The sequence below is a fragment of the Ochlerotatus camptorhynchus genome, unplaced genomic scaffold (genome assembly GCF_037179485.1).
Source record: "Ochlerotatus camptorhynchus isolate MF236.1 unplaced genomic scaffold, CSIRO-AGI_Acam_v1.1 ptg000261l, whole genome shotgun sequence".
Taxonomy (NCBI): domain Eukaryota; kingdom Metazoa; phylum Arthropoda; class Insecta; order Diptera; family Culicidae; genus Ochlerotatus; species Ochlerotatus camptorhynchus.
In genome coordinates this window covers 270,190-294,051 of record NW_027040751.1, presented here as the reverse complement: position 1 = coordinate 294,051, position 23,862 = coordinate 270,190, and the positions used below count along the sequence as shown (strand labels likewise).

At 38.8% G+C, this 23,862-nt stretch overlaps 1 protein-coding gene across 3 annotated transcripts in view; it reads right to left on the bottom strand.

The window, feature by feature from the left end:
* Positions 1 to 18,637, bottom strand: part of LOC135705189 (ribosomal protein S6 kinase 2 beta-like) — a 125,143-nt gene extending 106,506 nt beyond the window's left edge. Inside the window, exon 1 of one of the 3 annotated variants that reach the window (XM_065226788.1) lies at positions 17,664 to 18,637. In XM_065226788.1, coding sequence (XP_065082860.1) covers positions 17,664 to 17,703 — 40 coding nt within the window. In that variant the 5' untranslated portion in view covers positions 17,704 to 18,637. The remainder of the gene's footprint in view (positions 1 to 17,663) is intronic. The other 2 variants (XM_065226790.1, XM_065226791.1) reach the window with 2 other exon arrangements.
* Between the last annotated feature and the right edge of the window lie 5,225 nt (positions 18,638 to 23,862).

Here is a 23,862-nt window from a genome sequence, read left to right as displayed (position 1 = left end):
CATTTACTAAAAACCAATTTTTTTTAGCTTTATTACGTCCCTACTGGGACTTTACGCCGGATCTCAACTTAACGTTCATCGAGCACTTCCACAGTTGTTAGTTGAGAGCTTTCTAAGCCTATGCAATTTTTGCATTTGTAGCAAGTACAATTATACTCTATGCCCAGGAAAGTCGAGATGTTTTCCAACCCGGAAAATTCCTAGACCGGACCGAGCTGTGCGTTTACCGGCTGAGCTAAGGGAGGCTACCGCAAGTACTAAACCCGTACTTGAGGTTAATTCTGTTCAACTTTCAGTACATTTTTAGTAGCGTATAAATTTTTGTTTGAACGAAATGATTAGTTGTGAATTTATTGTTAGTTTTGAAACATGTGCCAATACCACTTATGTAGAATTTGGAAACTGTTGAATCATTGAAACAAGATTATTTTCCTGGTGGATTATTCAACAGCCCGGCTTTTTCCTGTCGTTTCTTGGTGAAAATAATTCTAATTCTTGCAAAATGTTCAAGTATCTTGGACATGAAAGTTTCATTCAACCGAAGTATATAAATGCATATCAGTCATTATAGATCGATAACAATTAAAAATTGCAAAGAAAGACAACCTCGTTTGATGGTTCAACTATCTCACCTTAGTGGTACTGACCGATTAAGTTGATATAGTAGGTATACTATTCCTGCTTATGCTTGTCACGAAGCGGTTGGAGTAAATTTGTGTACCGCTTGTTTCCATAGTCCGTTAGTTTATTACTATTTCGTGAGGCTTCCATAAACCCATGAAGCTTGTATGAACGAATCATTCGAATGGATAGTCATAGCAGTCAGTTCCCTATTATGATACCGTTACTATTTCACTTACGTTTGAGCAATATGTCATCAAAGTCAATCGCACCGAATGACATCGAATGCTTCGTGTAAACAGCTGCTACATTTGCAAGTGTAATTTAGAAATTTGATTTATTATTATAGCTTCTTGGAATTCCTTGGAAAGTTAAAACTTGAAAAAGTCTTGCATCACCACTGTATGTACCAAGGTTTCTTCGGGTGCAACAGCTGGAAACCTGCCAAAGTACTTCTGTATCTTTTTAATTGAAATCAAGCTCCCTCCGTTGGAATTAGATTCCCCGCAGCAGAAAACTTTTGTACTTGCAATACTTTCACTTTAGTCTCATCCGCCCGCACCTAACAGATTTTAACTCCACTCATCGTTAGCTCGTTAATCCGCTTTGGTTTGAACTTCTTCGACTGCATGCCATCGCCATATAGGGTTAAAATCTTGTTTCCGCCACGGATTTAATTTAAAAATATGACACGACCACAGTATGACGTAAAACTACGCAAAATTGATGTATGTCATGCATTTTTGACGATTATGCTTTATCTTAAATTTGTCAAGTATTTCAATGTTTCGGTTATGGTTCAATGTTGGTTCCAGCACTTTTCCTGGAATGTAATAAATTTTGAAAATTAAATGTGCGGATTTGCTAGCGCTAGTGTACTAGTCAACTAGCACGCGCTGATAGACGCTAACGTCCTGCTTACATTATGCTGGCTGCTTTTTTTCACTAGCGCTAGCAAATCCGCATAGATGTAACCAATGTTTAACCAAGTGGTACTCGATTATGACGACTGAGTTTGTGAAAAATATTTATTTAATGAAAACAGTGATAAAATTATCATTTGCTCATTTTTTATAAGTTTTTTGATGGAAAATTGGAAGAATATTTATTTCAGCAGATACGTAAAGTAATATTCTATCGATTGGCGTATGTGGATTTCAATTCCATCTATAAATGACAAAGTTACAAGCGTTCAAAACCTAACACTATTTCACCATACATATTTTTTTGATTTGCACCCCAGTATAGTCGACAAAGACGTAGTTCTACGTCAAAATGTTGTTTCTACTAAAGATAGCTTTGAATTTTGTTAAATGTTCTAAAACAAAACAAATTTGCCATACGAGCATCAATTCCGTCTAAACATATAGAAACGTCATTGGATTTACCTTCGGTATACGAATGAAGGCAGAAAAAATGAATTCGCTAGGCGTCCTTAAAGATTTTGTACTGCGGCTTTTGATCTAAAGTATCGCACCACACGTATGATTGATTCATTGACTTTAAAATCGTTGATATATTTGATGTGACACAAATAGGCGCTTATGCCGAAGTAGTTCTCTACCCTACGAACATCAAATTCGCCACACGCTACAGAATATTTTTTTTATCATGCTCCAATTCCGATTGTCCGCTAGATTTGCACCTATCTATGCTCGGTAGATACCTATGCCATACCCATATCCCACTTATCTAATCGTCATTTTCCACGCTGCTGTGTTTCTTCACTGAGCTGACATTTGCTCGACGAGAAACCATATGCCGCCACCGACGACGAAGACGATGCCGCCGCCGCGCGGATATCTGTTGATTATAACAAGTTGCTGCTATTGGGTATTGTCAACGCGGGAGTTGCGATTCGGAACAATGTGGTCCCCGAAGAAACGAACGAAGGGCGGAAAATACAGAAGTGTGAGCTTCATTGCATGGCTGCCCGGCAAGGACGCTATAAGAAGGAGGCGTAGGGTATCATCGATTTTTCCACTCTTGCTCTCCGTTTTCCAATTCGGTACACGGGCGTCCCTCTTAGCAGTGGAGGAAACTTCTTCCCACGCGCCAGACCGAGCTGCTGAGAAATGATTGCTGCTGCAACCGCCGGGGACTACAAGGTTATATTCCTGGTGACCCCATCACAGCAGATGCAATGGTGTCTTCTGTCTGTTGGCATTGGTTTACCTTTCGCGTTGCTTCTCACTGAAAGCAAGCTGTGTGTTCGCGAAAAGGTCCACGCTATTTCAGTTCCTTGGAGATATCTAATGCGTTACAATACACGAAGGTAGTTCGGCTGATTCATAACAGAATCATCGAGCATATTCCGTTAATCTGACAATGGAATTACCCCATAAAATATGTTCCTTTCACACTCTTCTGATTTACATCCGGATCGGACATCTAGTTCCGGATATATATATGATCAAAAAAGTGGTATTTCAAGAAAACCCAAGAATTCCTCGAATTTCAGCATCAGAGGGCTGGGTGGGGGGACATGGCTCTAGCTAACAAGACATAAACCATCGGTAGTATAGGGAGGGGGATTACTTTATCGTATTACAGTAACAGTAACCCGTCCATTTCTGTACCCAGATTGCTATAATACATGTATTCTAAACTTTGTTTGACGTTTCTACACGCTTGCTTGTACTTTCATACACAATAGAAAATCTGTGGGCGATTCTCGACTCAAATGTGGAGAAGACGGGTGTAACCAATAAGCATGCTTATCATGCACAGTTGTACACACCAACTGCTCATTTGTTAATAACTTTTCACTCAGTTGTTGAAATTTGTTTTGTTTTGTAATTTATAGATTAGGATCATTGTTTACTATATATATGCAAAGAGTAGGTAAATCTTAACATTTAAATCAACACCAATAAATTTTTACACTTAAAGTCCGAGCATTTCTCACTTCATTTTTCCAACGCAAAAACAAATAAAGTTTATTACTAGAATTAAAATCTACTTTTTTTTACGTATCTGCTTCAAAAAGAGCTATGTTTTGTCAACTGTGTGCAAAGTTATTAGCAAATGAGCAGTTCGTAACCAAAACTGTGTATGCCAAGCACGCCAATAGGGACACCTACTTTTCGGCACTTCTGAAGGCTTGGAATAACATTAACGCACAACACCTTAAGAAAGCATGCCGAGCCGACTTCAGCAGGTTATTGAAGCCAAAGGCGGACGCCGGCCACGTCCTCACTGTCTTTGTGGAGGGAAAGAATGTCAAATTCGACAATCGTTGCTACTAGAGACCGAGTTTACCTCTACATCTCCACAATTTCCACAGAAGGTTATCCAGATTTCCATGCTCGGTAATGGTGGCCTGTTTGTATGAATAAATTTATCCTTCACTGTGCTTTTTGACACTATCTGGAGGTTCGAATTTTGTATGAATAAATTTATCCTTCACTGTGCTTTTTGACACTATCTGGAGGTTCGAATTTTGACCCCTTCCTTTCCCTCTCCCAGGAACAGAAGAAAATGAAACAACATACGCCCTCCAGTTAGTGTCAAAAACACAGTGCCATTACACATGCTCGGTAATGGCGGCCTGTTTGTATGAATATATCAAGAGTAACATTTGAAATGGGCCTATGTCCAAAACGTAAACAAACCAGAAAATAAATTTTAAATTTTTCCTCCACTAATCAATTCATATTTACGAAAATTGAAGTATTTTAGGCATTTATATTGTTCACAATAACAATAGTAACTGTATCTCAGTATACAACATTCAAAATATGCGAAAAGCTTTTAAACATATATGAAAATCGATAACAACATAATCTCATAAATTAATAAGGCCTTTTTGTGAATCTTTTAATGGATAGGCCCTTTTTGTTAAGCCGCTGTGCTTGTCATAAGAAATAGTACGCCCTTTGCTAAGCCTTTTCACAACGTCAAATAAATTAAATACAAATCATCGGCCCTGCCTCAAGCAGTAGGGCCTAGCTTTGGTTTGAAACTTGTCAATCATCGACCCTTCTACGTCGCTAGGCTTATCAATGAAATGAAATAAATGAATGGTTAGCCGTTTTAGCGTGCGGGCCTATTAATGAATCGAAAAATTTCGTTGATCGGCCGTTTTGAAAATCGAGTTATTTTTAATGATTTTTCTCGATTATGCAGAACTTTCTTACACGATTAGTAGCTATCAAGCGGTGCTAAATAATGGTATCAAAACCCGATTTGTTTATGTTTTGGACATAGGCCCATTTCAAATGTTACTCGAGATATGTATCCTTCACTGTACTTGTTGACACTAACTGGAGGGCGTATGTTGTTCTATTTTCTTCTGTTTCTGGGAGAGCGAAAGGGAGGGATCAAAATTCGAACCTCCAGATAGTACAGTGAAGGATACATTTATTCATACAAACAGGCCACCATTACCGAGCATGGAAAGCTGGATAGCCAAATACGCTACGAGGAACGAGGGCAGAGCGAGGGGTCTAAAATTATTCAAAAATGTGCTACGTCATTTAAGTATCGTCCGTTATTTAAATCTAGTGGGCATAGAATACGGCAAACAGACAAATGCGAGGAAAGGGATGGGCCTAGGATTGAACTCCCGACCTTCTGCTCAGTAGGCGGGAACGATAACCGCTAAGCTATCAAGCATCTTTGTACGCATTCATCTAACAAATTGTCTCCGTAAACAAAAAAATTAAACATTCAAGTGTTTTTATGTTATAATTGTTGGTTGGAAATGCTATCTAACATGAAGCTTTAGTGTGATAATTTATTAGCTAGAGAATGGTCTTTAGGAGAGGGTAGGTAGATAATTCCGTTAGAGTACGGCAGTATGAAAATTTAATAGAAGTTGAAAATGAGCGAAGGGCATTAATGCGACAGTACAAAGTCATACGCACACCGTTTGCCTAACCCGTACGATGTACACGGAGATTTGAAGTATGTCTCGTGTTGTTCTTCAACACGGCGAATAAGAACGACCCAAATTTCAGTTTAGTTCACTCATAATCGCCAAAAGTGCAGGAACTCAGCTATGAGTAAATTAGCCTCATGGTTTCCCAGTTTTTTCCAGGATTTTCCAGGGAAAAAAACCAGAATTTGAGAAAAGTAAAGATTGGATTCACTCAGTCTATTGGTGCCACTCCGAGACTGAATAAAATTTTCGTCAATTTCCTCATTTTCCGGCAGATTTTTTAAGTTTTCCATAGGAAACCATGAGATAAATTTTACTCATTGCTGAGTTCCTGCACTTTTGGCGATTATGAGTGAACTAAACTCAAATTTGGGTTGTTCTCATTCGCCGTGAATGATGTGTCCCACGTTCTTCTGAATTGCTGCCTAATGTTCTACGCAGACGATTTGAAAATCTACCTGGTTGTTAGGAGCACCAATGATTGCCGTCAATTGCAACAACAGCTAGATTTGTTTGTCAGTTGGTGTGCACTAAATCATCTAGTAGTCAGTGTGTCCAAATGCTTTATCATATCCTCTCGAAGAACGAGAAATCCTATCCTACATGACTATACTATTAATGGCACTGTACTGAATCGGGTTGATCATGTTAAAGACTTGGGTGTGGTACTGGATTATCAACTCACATTCAAAATGCACTATTCGGAAATAGTTGATAAAGCAAATCGTCAACTTGGATTTATTCTCAAGATAGCGAACGAATTTGATGGCCCTCTGTGTTTGCGATCTCTGTATTGCTCGCTAGTTAGATCAATTCTTGAATTTGCTTCTGCCGTCTGGTCTCCGTACGATGCTGTGTGGATTTCACGAATCGAATCAGTGCAGCGGAAATTTGTGAGATGTGCTCTACGAGGCTTGCCATGGACCGCCTCATTACGACTACCACCCTACGAGCACCGCTGTGCGCTGCTTGGTATTGAACCGCTAGTGGATAGACGCAAGTTTAGCCAAGCTATCTTAGGATCCAAAATGTTACGCTCCGAAATAGACTGCCCTGCATTGCACGCCCCTCAACGAGTGCTGCGATCTAGACAGCTATTGCGCCAGCCAACGAGACGAATACAGTACGGATCCAACAATCCCATCGATTCGATAAGTTGAAGACTCCAAGACAATTACAGCTTGTTTGACTTCAATATCTCTACCAACGTCTTTCGAAACCGCCTACGGAATCGACCAGAATGATTTTATTTTTTTCTGTACAACGTGTTAAAGTTTTTTTTAGTTAAGTTTTATTCATTAAGACCACGATGTCAGATGGATTTATACAATAAATACAAATACAAATCTACAGACGAAAAGTGTGCGCCCGCCTTTGATCATTACTGTCTGCGGCTGTGGAATAGTTCTAGCAACGTTTCATCACTATAGTGGTATACCTAAAGCCCCACGTTGCCGAAAGCATTTCCAGCCGATGGTGTGTTATAATGCAATTCTTCTTTACCCAACTATTGTGTTGCTCCACTCGTCATGACCAACTTGGTCATCTCAGAGAGAAAGCAGTAGGGTGGTTGTTGCGTGCTGTACCATCATCAGCATTGTTGACGGCTACTCCCGCCTTGAGTTGTCACATTCAAAGTGTTTTTATATTACTTCATACGCAAAGTTTGCGATTTTCAGAGTTGGTTGGAGCTTTAATGTGATAATTTATTAGCTAGAGAATGGTCTTTAGGAGAGGATAGGTAGATAGTTCCGTTAGAGTACGGCAGTATGAAGAGATGGCTACGTTGGTCATACAGATAGCCTGCCAACGTCACTTGAACTATTCCACAGCCGCAGACAGTAATGGGCAAAGGCGGGCGCACACTTTTTGCCTGTAGATTTGAAGACATACTTCAAATCTCCGCGTACATCGTACGGGTAAGGCAAAAGGTGTGCGTTTGACTTTGTACTGTCGCATTAATAGCCCTTCGCTCATTTCCAACTTCTATTCAATTTTCATCCTGTCGTACTCTAACGGAACTACCTACCTGCTCTCTCCTAAAGACCATTCTCTAGCTAATAAATTATCACACTAAAGCTTCGTTTTGGATAGCATTTCCAACCAACTCAAAAAAAAAATAAATTTAAGTATTCTAGATAGAGGTAGAATAAGAGCCTAACAGGTTTTGTAAACAATTACTACTCTCGATGATTTCTAGGAATTCAAGACACGCCCATACAAACCAACATCACCATCGGATAGGGAAAGACTTAAAAGTTATCGAAAGAAGTCATTGTTTACAAAAGCTGTTAGGCCCTCATTCTAGCTTTATCTAGAATTATAGAAAAAAAGCGAAAACTTTTCAATCGGATTACAAAGCGGGAAGATGACTCTCCAAGATCGTGCAATTCTTCCACAGTCTAAAAAGTGCGAACCATTGCCGTTGTCGGCTCAATGAAACCCAATACAGTACGATGGCAGCGAGGTTGTAGAAGCGATCCGTTTTTCAATATCCTTGGTGTAAAGGGTGTTACGATGAAAATTTGGTCAAACAAGAATGAATTTTTTTGGGTCTTTTTCAGGTTCCGCTTGACGATGGCCCAATATTTTTCGATTGGGCGGAGCTCAAAAGGTTCCAGAAATAAAAGATAGTCCAGAGAACATCAGGTAACTTCAGTTAACTAAAACAACATTCGAAACTTCACATAAATTCCGAGAAATTCAAGGTAGAGCAGAAAACATCTTGAAGCTTAAAGATCTTTAGGGCAGTTTCATTAATGTCAGGCCAATTCCAGGAACATCAATAGAAAAAGTTCTGAGGAATGAGAGGAAATACCAGCGAAGTATCATGAACAGACTGAGGGATGATAATAAGGGATAAAGGTAGTTCCTAGAACTTTTGTCAAATTTCGGGCACTTCAGGGAAGCTTCGAAATCTTCAAGACTGGCCAAGGGAAACTGCAGGATGTTCTAAGAAATTTAAGGATATCCAGAGAACTTCAGGAATGTCAAGAAAACTTCAGAGAAATCCAGAGAACTTTGAGGGAGTAACTATAAAGAAGTTCCAAGAAGCTCAGAGAAGATCTGGAGATCATCAGGGACGTACAGAGATTTTATGAGCAGTTCCAATAAATTCAAAAAAGTTAAAAGATCTGTTAAAGCTAAATTCGATAAATTCAGGGCAAGTTCATGAATTTCAGGAAAATTACGAGAAACTTCATGAAGTTCCGGGAATTTTCAGGAAGTCCAGAGAACTCCTGGCAAGCCTCGTAGAGCACATCTCACAAATTTCCGCTGCACTGATTCGATTCGTGAAATCCACACAGCATCGTACGGAGACCAGACGGCAGAAGCAAATTCAAAAATTGATCTAACTAACGAGCAATACAGAGATCGCAAACACAGAGGGTCATCAAATTCGTTCGCTATCTTGAGAATAAATCCAAGTTGACGATTTGCTTTATCAACTATTTCCGAATAGTGCATTTTGAATGTGAGTTGATAATCCAGTACCACACCCAAGTCTTTAACATGATCAACCCGATTCAGTACAGTGCCATTGATAGTATAGTCATGTAGGATAGGATTTCTCGTTCTTCGAAAGGATATGATACAGCATTTGGACACACTGACTGCTAGATGATTCAGTGCACACCAACTGACAAACAAATCTAGCTGTTGTTGCAATTGACGGCAATCATTGGTGCTCCTAACAACCAGGTAGATTTTCAAATCGTCTGCGTAGAACATTAGGCAGCAATTCAGAAGAACGTGGGACACATCATTGAAGAACAACGTGAATAACAGCGGCCCCAAGTTGCTCCCTTGCGGCACCCCACATCGAGACATACTTCAAATCTCCGCGTACATCGTACGGGTAAGGCAAAAGGTGTGCGTTTGACTTTGTACTGTCGCATTAATAGCCCTTCGCTCATTTTCAACTTCTATTCAATTTTCATCCTGTCGTACTCTAACGGAACTACCTACCTGCTCTCTCCTAAAGACCATTCTCTAGCTAATAAATTATCACACTAAAGCTTCGTTTTGGATAGCATTTCCAACCAACTCCAAAAAAAATTAAATTTAAGTATTCTAGATAGAGGTAGAATAAGAGCCTAACAGGTTTTGTAAACAATTACTACTCTCGATGATTTCTAGGAATTCAAAAAGCTGTTAGGCCCTCATTCTAGCTTTATCTAGAATTATAGAAAAAAAAACGAAAACTTTTCAATCGGATTACAAACCGGGAAGATGACTCTCCAAGATCGTGCAATTCTTCCACAGTCTAAAAAGTGCGAACCATTGCCGTTGTCGGCTCAATGAATGGCAGCGAGGTTTTAGAAGCAATCCGTTTTTCAAAATCCTTGGTGTAAAGGGTGTTACGATCAAAATTCGATCAAACAAGAATGAGTTTTTTTTTGGGTCTTTTTCAGGTTCCGCTTGACGATGGCCCAATATTTTTCGATTGGGCGGAGCTCAAAAGGATCCAGAAATAAAAGATAGTCCAGAGAACATCAGGTAACTTCAGTTAACTAAAACAACATTCGAAACTTCACATAAATTCCGAGAAATTCAAGGTAGAGCAGAAAACATCTTGAAGCTTAAAGATCTTTAGGGCAGTTTCATTAATGTCAGGCCAATTCCAGGAACATCAATAGAAAAAGTTCTGAGGAATGAAAGGAAATACCAGCGAAGTATCATGAACAGACTGAGGAATGATAATAAGGGATAAGGAACTTTTGTCAAATTTCGGGCACTTCAGGGAAGCTTCGAAATCTTCAAGACTGGCCAAGGGAAACTGCAGGATGTTTTAAGAAATTCAAGGATATCCAGAGAACTTCAGGAATGTCAAGAAAACTTCAGATAAACCCAGAGAACTTTGAGGGAGTAACTATAAAGAAGTTCCAAGAAGCTCAGAGAAGATCTGGAGATCATCAGGGACGTACAGAGATTTTATGAGCAGTTCGAATAAATTCAAAAAAGTTAAACGATCTGTTAAAGCTAAATTCGATAAATTCAGGGCAAGTTCATGAATTTCAGGAAAATTACGAGAAACTTCATGAAGCTCCGGGAATTTTCAGGAAGTCCAGAGAACTCCTGAGAAGCTTAGAAAAGTTCAAATATATTTCATGAACTTAACAGAAGGGAGGATTCTTGTGCTTGGACACCACCTGCACGTTGTTGGCGGCATACCACTCCATGGCTTTTTTTTCCGTCATGCCAAATCCGGCCAAAACAGCCCGGAATCGTGTTGCTTCAGGAAAGGCAGCATACGTTTTTTCCAGACACTCGTTCACGTTTCCTGCTTGACGGTTTCAATTGCAATGAAAATGTCCCTTTTCAAGCCACAGCTTTCCAAACCAGATATTTCTTGGCGAACTTCGACTTTTTCATATGCTTGAAAATGTCTGCCACCTTTCGGAAGGGGGATTGCCGTATAACACTCCTGTCCAGGAAGCTGTTTGAAGTCTCCCTTGTCGTAGGTTTCGTCGTCGATTTCGGATTTTCACGATACGCGTGCAAAATTTTGATGCGTTGCTCCTCTTGCTGGGACGCCATTTTGATAACTGAAGAGCAAATGTCAAAATCAAAATAGAGACATGATTCTGCACGTACACAACTACAAAATGTGGGGTGTTCAGAGTCGACCAAATTTTGGTCGTAACACCCTTTGGCTTGAAAATCTAGAGCCGAAAACAGTTTCATGGAGTCCACTAATAGATTCACTTCTTCAACATGGATGCTAGACGCCTTACAATGGTTATCGGTGAAGCAAAAAGTTGTATATTTGACTATGGTGTTCATTTTTAAAGTAGTTAACGGTTTGCTGCCTCGATATTCGAATTGAAGGCGGTTGCGGTTGAAATAAGAACACCACATTTCTTGACTTGTGCTTCACAAAATTCATTATATTTTAAAGGAATAAATGTTTTAAATTCGATGCCTAGACATATCAAACGTTCAGCGACACTTACAGAATTTAAAAAAAACACTGCATTTCACACGTTAAATCTGTCTTTTGAACAGTTATCCAGTGATTTTTTATGAATTGACAAATTATGTATCTTGACGTAGTTATCTATAACGGATTATTTTATATGGATAGCTGTCATAACGACTTTTTAATAATTATTGTAGCACTACAGAAACTATTTCTGTTCGCCGCGATGGTGATGATGGATTTTTAATATTTGATTTAATAGTAGTAGATTAAAAAAAAGTAGTCTACAAAGGTTTGAGCCTCGCGCGTGTATTATGGATATAGAGGCTGAATTTAAAATTTGATAAAAAAATGCAATTTTGAAGCTTATTTGGAAGATACCTTGAGTTAATAGTAAGTTTTCTGGCAAATGTTGGAGGTTCGTGAGCATTTCTGACATTGCTGAAAATTATGATAGTATCAGATTGCGCAGTTGCTAGTATAATAGGATGCTTTGTTGATTGTTCATTAACTCTTGATCGCTTGTAATACTTATGAATATTTTAGGTGGACAAAAAGGCGACATTTATATCGCTGTGAAGCAACTGTAAACTCTAGAGGGAATTTATATCTGTAACTATAACCAGTTCGGTTTTTGTTTGCTAACTTGGTTAAAATGTCATATTTAATTATCTTAAAGATAAATCTTCCAGCTCAAACCATTGTGGGGGTAAGAGGTGGGACCATCATCATCATCATCAGTGTTGGGAAAATATCAAAAAATCAAATCTTGCCAACGCCCAAGATCACGCTTGATTTTCGTAGACAAAAATCAATAAGCAAACAACTGCGGTTGATTTTGCAAGCTGTGATATCGCAGCTCGGAATATCAAGCTAACAAAACTCACCAGCTGCAAATCTCAACAAACTGTGGTGAGATTGAGTTTCATGATTTTTGCATTACACCCGAATGCAACCGAAACGTCCATAACGGCTGGCAGCGGTCACTTCGTTTCTGCCATCGGTGAAGAGTAAAAAGAGATAGCAAACTATACTTTTTCTTTCTAAGGAAACGATGTGCAACGGAATCATTTTTGTGTCGAGTCAACTCTCAGCTTGATTTTTGCACGTTGTGAATAGTCTCGCAATATCAAAGGAGCTTCTAAAATCAATATCAATTGATTTCTGATTTTGCCAACACTGATCATCATCCACTTCCCCGTTCAACAATTTGGTGACAAAAGCAGCTTGTTCAGGATGTCTACTCATTATGCTAAATAAAATTCCCTGAGTTTACGAGGTTTTTCTAGGACTACAACGGAAAATTTCCATGTTTGAATCCTCTTGATACTCTAGATATCTCTCACAAGATATCTTTAGGATTATCTCAAGAATTTTCTCAGAATCATCTCAAATTGTATTACCTAGGAATTCCCAAATAATTCTTCTGAAAAAAACTCTCCTCAGTATTTATTACAATCTCCTGTAATTCCTATGGAATTATCTTTGGAATTCTATGTTAATTCCACTCATAATTCTCTAAGGGCAGTCCTGTAAATAATAGGAAATGCTCCTCAGAATTCCCTAGAAAATATTCTTTGATTTATCTTAAAATGATTACAGCAATAGCCTTGAAACTCTCCTAAGTATTCCTTTGAAATTTACCTCCTTGGAATTTCTTTGGAATTCTTCTTATAATTCCTTTGAAATCTTCCTGAAATTGTTCATTTAATTATTTTTAGACTTCCCTTTGGATTCTCCTTCTTCTCTGGTGAATCTACTCACAAGTACCTTGGGGTTATCCTTACAAATCCCTTAGGCAGAACTCTCTTGGAATTCTCGTTGGAATGACCTTGGAATCCTCGTTAGAATTGTGATGATAATTTCATTTGAATCCTACTCAGGATTCCCTTGCGATACTCAGGATTATACTCAGAATTGCCTTGCAATTTTCCTAATGTTTCACCTTCATTTCAGCTGGAGTTTAACAGAATCCTCAGAATCCTCAGATTTCACTGCAAGTTTTCCTAACAATTCTTCCCTTGGAATTCTCCTCTCAATTTCCTTGAAATTATCCCTAGGGAACATGCATTAAGTACGTAACGCGAAATTTATGGAAAATCAACTCCCCCATTTTGTCACGTTTTTCCTATACCTAATGCATTGCTTGTCACACATGTGTAAACCTCCTTCCCCCCTTAGAGCGTGACTTAATAGATACTCCCCTAGAGTTCCTTGAAAATTCTCATCAAATTCATATATTAAAGTTCATAAGCTGAGAAAATTTTGTAAGGCTCTTATTTGTTTTTAATTTCGTTGCTTGGAAAACATTCAAAGGCCGACGTCTTTAAAATATTCTATTATAATTTTTAAGAATTTAATAATGCTTGAGATACGATAATCTTAAAATTCCCTTATGATTCCCGGTTTTCCAGGCTTTTCAATGTAGTAGACACCCTGTGGTTGAATATCCCATCGCCGTTTAAGAGTGTCCAAATTCAGCTGTCTACATCCAGCGGTCAGCATAAGGAGGAAGATTTTGTCAGTAACGCCAGGGTAAATTCCTCAAAGCAATTCTAATAAATCTACGCTGAACTCTTTCGAACATCAAATTCCTCACTGGTGGAAAAGGAAGCGTTTTCCAGAATTGTCCGCCCAAGTGAGCAGTAAAAAGCTTTGAAGCAGTACGGATCCGAAAAATCTCTTGACATGTTGGAGATGAGTCCCAATTGACGGTTTAGCGATCAATGCAGAACGGTGAAGGTTGAACGTTAGTTTTTTTCAAGGAACTTTACAATTTGCCTTTAAAATTTGTCGAACCTCTTAACGGAATCCCTTTATGAAGAGCTTTGAGTGTGTTGGTTTATTTCCTTCAAATTCCGTTATAATTGCTAATCTTTTGACAGTGCCAAGTACTCAACACCACTGACGAATCCATCTTTTATCTACGAGTTAAATACACAAATGTCACAATTGACCTAAACAGGTACCTAAATTTAGTCTCCATGTAGTAGCATGCTAAAGAGTCTCGAGTATCCGTTTCCTTGATCTCTATTAAGCAATGTGGATGGATTATGTTTAAATATTTCTAAACTTTCTGCTACATACACTCAGCAAGATATTTATGTTATCCTTTGTCAAATTATGTTCTGAAACCATGGATTTGAATTCACAATGAAGTCCATTATCCATCTCTTTGTTAGCCTTTTTCACCTCTGCGATGTGTTCCTTAAACCTTGTTTCCAAAGTCCTTTTCGTCTGCCCAATGTAGATTTTATTGCAATCTGGACAAGAGATTTTGTAGACTCCGGCTTTCCCTAAGACATTTATTGAATCTTTTGTTGATCCTAACAGTGACTTCAGCTGATTTGTCCTGCTGCTGAATACTAAATCTAGGCCAAAACTTCTAAACTTCGAAATCAATGGTTTGGTTATGTTTTTGTCGAAATTCACCGCTACCAGTTTTAAACCCTCCGTTACTGTTGTAAGAGTTGTCGAAATACGCCTAAAATGACCCCTTGTTCTTTTATCGATTACAGCTTGTATTTTTTTTCTTGATACCCATTAAGTCTAGCGATTTCAAAAATGTTAGCTATTTCCTTTGATTTGCCTGTATCGCTAAGAGGAAGAGTTTGCATCCTGTGAACCATGTGATGAAAAGGGGCCATTTTGTGTTGATGGGAATGGTTTGGAGTGCTTGGTATTACCACAGACAAACAGACATAACAAATTGAATATTTCTCTTTGTAAAACATCGTCGCTAAAACATTACCGCCATCTGTTGAGTACACTGTGGTGGGTAGTATGCTGAACAGATGGCGGTAGTGAGTAAACGTCAAACGCAAGGGAATTGACTATGCGCGCCACAGGTGGCAGTACTACCAACTGAGATACTTTTAAATTGGCCGTTAAATGCTTGTTCGATGAACAACTTGTGAGTGTTATGTCTGTTTGTCTGTGGTATTACTCTCTTTGTGTTTGTTGGTTTCCTATAGATTTCGAAATTGAACGAAGACGTTTCCCTGATGAGAAGATCTAAGAAGGGGAGTTTGCCGTCTCTCTCTCTTCTTCGTGGATGAACGAGTAGCAATGAAAAGAACGAGTAATCTCTGGTTGTAAATTAACTTTTAGTTTCAAGAATCTTCGATTCGCAACAATTATGCCAAATGACCTTTATGCCAAATGTCTATTATGCCAAATGTCCTTATGCTAAACGTCGTTATACCAAAAGTACCAGACTCCAAAACAACACGTCACTCGTTGATCAAGATACAATATCTAAATCTTGAATTCTTTGCTAAAAATACTAAACTGTTATTAAACAATAATGCAACGGCTATTATCCGATTACTGAGCTTTTTTGAAAACTTAGTAAAAAAATTACAGATCCCAGTAAAATAATCTCTGTGTGTATGATTAAGCGATCGTAACAGCATACCCTAATAGGTGAATCAATGCCTTTGCATTCCCATTCCTCTCCTGGCGGTGCTTTGCAGGGTAAAGCTCTGCTCCTTCTGACATAAAATAAACATTCTCCTGGGGTGCCAGGCTCCGTGAAAGAGTCTTCTCCAAAGCAGAGGCAAGTGTCGCACTACACTACACTATGCGACTTTCTGCGACGAGAAACACTTGTAATATTTGTGATTCCAAGTTGTAGCTGATACCAAAGTCGAAAAGCAATATTAGATCTCCTTTTTCTTGCTGGTTGTTCAATCCTCGACGATGTAAGTAGGGGATGAGTGCAAGCGTGCGATAGCTTCACTTGAAGAGAGGGACGACGGATATATTAATTTGTAATAGTAGGAACTGTTGTCCAGTTGAGCTACTGCTGATTGGATGGCAACAGGGAAGAATTTTAGTAACCTGACTTTTCTTGTTAATAGTATTTCGAAATATTCTGAATAAATCAATCGCAAATGTGGTTCATTTACATTTCTGATGAAGCATTCATCGTAGTAAGTCATCCCACACCCATGTCGTGTCCCATCTTACATACTAAACCTTTCTCCACAATCTTATTTCAATGTTGATGCAGGACCAGATTTCGGCATTATTTGTAAAGAGCGGCACACATCAACATAGCCTGCCATACATTATGTATGACCCGAGCCATACATATGGAAAATATGTTACGATATGAATGGCGTAGAAAATAGAAAATGACATTTCACATTATTGGTGGCAGGTTGCAACGTGATGCCAGCAATGTTGGAATTATAGGTCTGAAGTTTTGCAACGCCTTCATGTTTTCAAGCATTTGTATGGCGATTTTCCAATAAACCCACTCAATCCGAGCGAACCCTGACACATCTTTATTTTTTAAAACATATGTATCTTATCTGGTAATTGATTGTAGGAAATTGACTGAGCTACAACTTTGCTGAAGCTACTTCTTTAATTGGACGCCAACAACACAAGTTTGGGTCCGACAATGATGACAATGATAATGGTATGATCAATCAACAACCGCTTTCCGGATAACACTGCATCATGCGACACTACGACATAGCATCATGGAACGCTAAAGTGATGAGTCTTGACAATGTAACTAATAGTAATCATGCTTAATTAAAATAGTTACAGTACAGCAAGTTTGACAATTTTATCATAAATTCAATACCCAATTGCATAAAAAATAATCACCTAACATTTTCCCAAATCGACGCCACGGAAAGCAGTCAACAAGTTGCAATGGTTTCTTCAATCCTCGTAAAGCATTTTCCCTCCCACATAGGTTGTAAAATCCTAGTTGTTATTTTTATAATATAGGTAAGCAAATGAATTATTCGCTAAACGGCCAATAGGCTGTTTCATTACGCTAATGAATAAACCAATACCTACTTATTTGTTTAAGGGGACATCCACTACGTATGCCACGCTTTAAAGGGATGGTGGTCGACATGTCTGTGACAAACAATGTATTAGCTGTAGGTAATAACGTGACAAAAAGGGACAGATGTGGGTTAGTTTATCTTTAATGTAGTGTGACATACTTAATGGATGCCCCCACCAAGGTCTATTCCTGAAAAACCAGAAAAAACACATCCATATAGGTAGGTAAACAGAACAGTGATCCATCTTAGTTTAAAGGGGCAGAAAACAACGAAAGCCGAGTGGAAAAATGTAAATAAGCCGAGAAATAGTCGAATTTTGACACGCAAATATATAGTTTACTGAACGAAACCAAAAGTACACCAACATCTAGATTCTATCAACTAGCCAAAAAGAGAAGAAAAATTCATATCCAAAGACACATACCTCGATACCGACGATATTGAGTGGGACTTTCTCTCTCCATGGATCCACCGAGTTGGCTAATGGCATTCTTGACTGCTTGGACGCTCTAATGTTATTGAGGCTGGTGGGACGCTGGTGGCAAGGCTGGACGGAAATGATCTTCTCCAGCGCTGTTATTCATTGAACGGGCACCCTCCGAAAACACTAAATCACACAATAACGGGAAGTACAACCTTCTCCAAGAGGGGAAAATTACTTCCCTCAGCACACACTTTTGTTGCAATTCGCGTATCGATGTTTCTTTTTTCTTTACTGCAACCTTCACCGCAGATTCCAGACACGCCAAGGATTTTCACTGCCCATGCACTTGAAACCAGCTGCAAAATTGCCTGAAAACTCCACCAACAACAACAAAAATCCAACACCAGTACGTCACTAATATGCGCTTCTTCCTCGAACCAGCGACGGCGACTATAGATAACACCCCGCGATATTCAACAAACAACACCGTGTGCTAATTGGTAATTAAAATATTAGCTTCTTCCTTCGCTCGGTCGCTCCACCTAGTGCTACCACACCTCCAACAATGTATCAAAGCACAACCGCGATTCGACTTTGTCCCCGGATTCTTCGTCCGTGTAATGGAAAAAATGCAGCACTTTTCTATCCTTCTGGACTGTCTGGTGGTTCACCGATGATTGTGCGAGCGAACAAAACTTTTCGCCTGCTCGACAGTGCCTAGATAGAAGCCTGCCTGATGATTCCCCGCGTACCGCACCCTAAACTGAGTCCGATGAACAGCACACAGCACAGAATAGTGATACATTCATCCACACTAGCACCAGCACCAGCACCAGCACCAACGAATCCGTCCGGTTCCTATGCGCGTGTATAACCGGAGCCCTCGCTGCCCGTCTTCGTCACTTCATTGTGTCACTCTGCGATTCCACTCCAACCCACTTGGACGCCCCCGTGATCCCAAAAGGTCGTTTGTTTTCACCAAGGTTTTGTTTTCACTGCAGAGCAACAACAACATTATGTCATCTACTCGTTTTTTGACATGAGTCTGACGGCCAAATATCTCAGACGCTAGCACGGCCGATGAGATCAACTCAAAATTAAATGTTTTTTTTTTACTAAAAAAAATGTAGGTTATACTTAAAACGAATTTCCTCTGAGAATGAGTCAGCTTTACTCATTCACATGAAGAAATTTCGAAAAGCGAGGTCAGAATAACTATAGTCACTATATTCATAGTCTGGCGGATAGAATCTCGGGAACCAATTGAGCTGTCAAATAGCTTAATCAATCGAGCAAATCACGACCAACAACAGAAAAGAGCACATTAGCTATTGCGAACAAAATTTCGGAAACCGTTTTCTCGTGACTCAAGGCACACCTACACAAACTAACACCATCTTTAGATTGTGGATAATTTTCCCTATCCGGTAATGCTGGTAATTTACCTCGTAACTCGCCTCGTAGTTTACCTTCGATTGGCGAGTAATCAACGTATTTTTTTATAAAAGTTGATACCTAATTGGGTTGTTTAGAAGTATGGGAAGGTCCATTAATTATGTCACGCAAATTTGGCCTATTTTCAACCCCCTCCCCCTTTGTTACATTTTTTGTATGGACCTTAAATTTTTTTGTATGACTAGTCACAGTTTCCAAAACCCCCCTCCCCCTCTAAGTGTGACATAATTAATAGACGATCCCTATTGAGGTAAATACATATTCGTTATCTGATGCATTCAAAATGGAACCGAAATCCAAAATTTCTTCAATTTTGGTACACTGGAACAATTTTAAATAAGTACGATTAAAGTCTGGAACGCGCAAAAATTGGTCAACTTCAAGTTGATGTATTTCTGTTAAAAATGTATAAAAAAAACCATGAAATGCTGCATTTAGAAGTTGAGTGTATATACAATGGTTGATTGTATGACGTCCAAGCAAGAGGAGCAGCGTGTCAAAATTTTGCAGCAAGAGAATCCGACGTTCTCACACAGAAAAAAAGTTACATCCAAACTGCTGCAACCAGGTCAATCCATCGGTTGTGTAATATAACGTTGTACGATGTACATCGATTTTGCGAACAAAATTACATCCATTGATGTAATATTGTATCTGCTTTTTGCTATTACATCATTATTTGCAATTTTTCAGTGTAGCACATGGCAACACCACTAGTACTGGATTGAACCACATGGCAACACAACTACTGGATTGAACTAGCATTTTCACCAAATGTACTAGAATGTTTTGGTTGAATCTCTTTCACTCTACTCAAAACTGAAATGCATAAAAAAATGACGAAATGATACGCACTCTTTGCACACTGTCAAAGAATCATTGTACACAAAATCAACTTTGTGCAATACCAAAACAAAAATACTATCCCATCTGGTGGATGATGGCACAAGCTTCCAAGAAAATTCTATTACAGTGAACCACATCATTTAAATGGATTTCTTCGCCAGTTAGTCGTATGTCACTTCGTTTGTGGTAGTAGTGTTGCCATGTGGCACAATCCAGTAGTAGTGGTGTTGCCATGTGGTTCACTGAAAAATTGCAATAGACTTCACTGACGTTTGTGAATTGCACAAGTATTAGTGCAGAACTTTGGGTAAATTCAAAGGTTTTCTTGCACTAATACTTATAATTTACCCCGAGTTCCGCACTAAATTTGAGCATTTTACAAACGTCAGGGAAGTCTATAGCAGGTTAGTCACCAAAGTTTTCGAGCCGCTCCGTCTGTCTGTTTGTGCTAATACTAAAGGCCGGCGCACAATGGATAAGTTTTCAGGATTTTTGACAGTTATCTGTCAAACAACCCGGAAACTTCTAGATAGAGCTGGAATTAGGGCGTAACAGCTTTTGTAAACAATTTCTAGGCACGTCCACGCAGACCAACCTAACCATCGGATCGGGGAAGTCTTTCCCTACCGGATGAGAATGTTGGTTTGCGTGGGCGAGCCATGAATTTCTAGAAATCATCAAGAGAAATCATTGTTTACAAAAGCTGTTAGGCCCTAATTCCAGCTCTATCTAGACTTATGCATTGTGCGCCAGCCTTAACGGTGGTAGAGAACTCTATCTCGATGAACATTTCAAATGGTCGTATCTGCTTTGATCGATTCTCTTAATTGACTTTCTCTTTTCATAACCACTGCACGGCGAATGAGAACGACCCAAATTTGAGTTTAGTTCACTCATAATCGCCAAAAGTGCAGGAACTCAGCGATGAGTAAATTTGTCTCATAGTTTCCTGTGGAAAACCTAAAAAATCTGCCGAAAAATGAGAAAATTGACGAAAATTTTATTCAGTCTCGGAGTAGTGCCAATAGACTGTTTTTCCCTGGAAAATCCTGGAAAAACCTGGGAAAACATGAGGCAAATTTACTCATCGCACAGAGGAGTAACTGGGACAAAAACCTGGCCAAAATAAGAAAACAAGATTTCTCATGCTTCTTTATTTTTTTTTTATATATATTTCAATATATGCAGCATAAAGTGGTTACGGAATAAAAACATTACATTTTGTTTACAAATTTTGAGACGTGTTCAAAAACTGAAGAAATTCGAAGCTTCTTGTTTTCCAAAAAGTAACCATGTAATAATTATGCCTACCAGATATAAACAATTTGATCAAGAGACAAGTGTTATAATAAAGTTCACGTTATTATGAACACATTGGCATTGGAATCTCGTCCGGATTGGCGATTGCGAGCCATTTGAAAATGGCATGTTTTGCATCATTTCGTGGCAAAATTTTATCCCTTTATAAGGTCATACTTCCAGAAAACTTCCGTAACACAACGGTTTTCTGCAGATACCTATGAATAACTTACCGAGTACTACCATAGAGGTAACTCTAAGACCACTGGGTCCCGAAGAAAATCATTATTATTTTTGGCTCACTTAGTACCAGAACAACGGTCCCAAGCAGTCCCAAGCTATTTCACTCACCCCTGCATGTTCTGCACGAATCCACACACCCCTGATGTTATCTGTCAAACTTTCATAGCGAATCAAAACAAACATAGTGTAGTAATAGAATTTCAACTAGAATAGGGTACGTTAATCGTTTGCTTGGGACCAATAGGCTACTAAAGTGGTGAGCCAATTTAAAATCGTTAGTTTCGTATTGATTGTTGGTACTACTTCTGTCCTTCTTTAATCTATTACATCAATTGTGGTACTAAATTAAAATTACACTTCAGTAAACTACTCCCGGTTTGATACCCATGACCAGCATAATTTTACTAATGTTGCTAAGTTTTTAAATCTAGTACCTCAATTGATGTATTAGCATAAAGGAGTGTAACGCTAGAAAAACCATGTGTCATTAGTTTATTTTTATAATTTGTGTGTGTAGCAAGAGTAAGGGTTCTTTCCCTAATAAAAAATTACCATAAACGAACGATAACCCTAAACATTGAACTATTCCACAAATGGTTTGGATGATACCTTAAACACGTCGTTAAGCAAATTAACCATAATATTTTTATTAGGGTTGCCTTGTAATTCAATGTTTATCACAGACCGTTTACCCCATAAAGTATTTCACTTTTCAGGTAGATACTGTAAATTTTGAAAATTAGCGAGTGCCATTTGGTTGTAATACTCTCTCATACACACACACACACACACACACATTTACCCATTCGATTTTACATACACATCTGAGTACTGCGAACTAACTCAAAATGCTTGTCATCTGGGAGCCGAGTCAAACTGTCAAACGGGAGCCAAACATACAAAAGAGCTCAGAAGTCACGTAGGTAGTTACTGTTTGAACCACAAGTAAAGGTGTTGCCACCTACTGAAAACAAATTAAAAATTATAATTATGAAACTGTCGAAACATCAACCTTAGTAGGCGGATAATGTAAATCATTGAGCGTGATGCTCGAAAAAGTGTTTTTATTTGATATTAATAATGCCAAAACTGGGTTGCTGAAACAAGAATGTAATCAAACTTTATAAGAGTCATGTGAGCTTTGTGGGTAGGTGCACTCCCATCACATGTATACGTTATTTCTGGAGCAGAGGAGGAGGAGCCAAGAGTTCATTTGACAGCATATATATACAATTTTGTGAGCTGTTTCAGCAAAACAATTTGAAACTTCGGAAGATTTTCAAGATGTTTTCTAGCTCACTTGAAAAATAAAATCGGCTGAGTTCGCAGTACTCAGGAAAGAATCGAACATCGCAGTTAATACCATTGACAGACATATAAAGCAGTACCAACAATCAATACGAAACTAACGATTATAAATTGGCTCACTACTTGACTAGCCTATTGATCCCAAGCAAACGGTTAACGTATCCCATTCTAGTCGAAATTCTAGTACTACGCAATGTTTGTTTTGATTCGCTATGAAAGTTTGACAGATAAAATGAGGGGTTAGTGGATTTTCCTATGTTTCGAGGGGTTGGAACCGAAGATAGTACCAGAGCTGAGCCAAAAAGTTGAGCTCGTTTCTTCGGGACCTTCTGGTCTTAGAGTTACCTCTATGGTTGTACTCCTTTAATAAAGTACCTCAAAAGGTACAATTTGAGGTACTAGCTTAAAGAAGTACAACGGTAGTACAACAGTGTACTTTGTATGTCTGTACAAGGTATAAGCATAGAGGTAACTCTAAGACTAGTAGGTCCCGAAGAAACGTGCTCAACTTTTTGGCTCAGCTCTGGTACTATCTTCGGTCCCAAGCTAATCGATTCACCCCTCGAAACTTAGGAAAATCCACTAACCCCTCATTTTATCTGTCAAACTTTCATAGCGAATCAAAACAAACATAGTGTAGTAATAGAATTTTGACTAGAATGGGGTACGTAATCGATTTGCTTGGGACCAATAGGCTAGTCAAGTAGTGAGCCAATTTAAAATCGTTAGTTTTGTATTGATTGTTGGTATAAGCCCCTAAACCGAGGGGGTGACACATCTAAATCTCAATTCTAGATGCTCAAAAATCTTACACCAGCAAATCAATCTTGGAAAAATCTTCTTTTATCGCTCGCATCTGCGTGCATCGCGTATCATCTTTTTGCAGGAAATCTTCAGAATCGTTATCAATCTTCTTTCTATCTACTTTTTTTTTCTTTGATTTATTTTCCGTCGATCTTATTTTCTGTGCTGAGCACGAATGCTACCGACGCTAGGGAGACAGCTCCCACACCTGGACCCTACCTATCGACTCATCAACTCATGAACT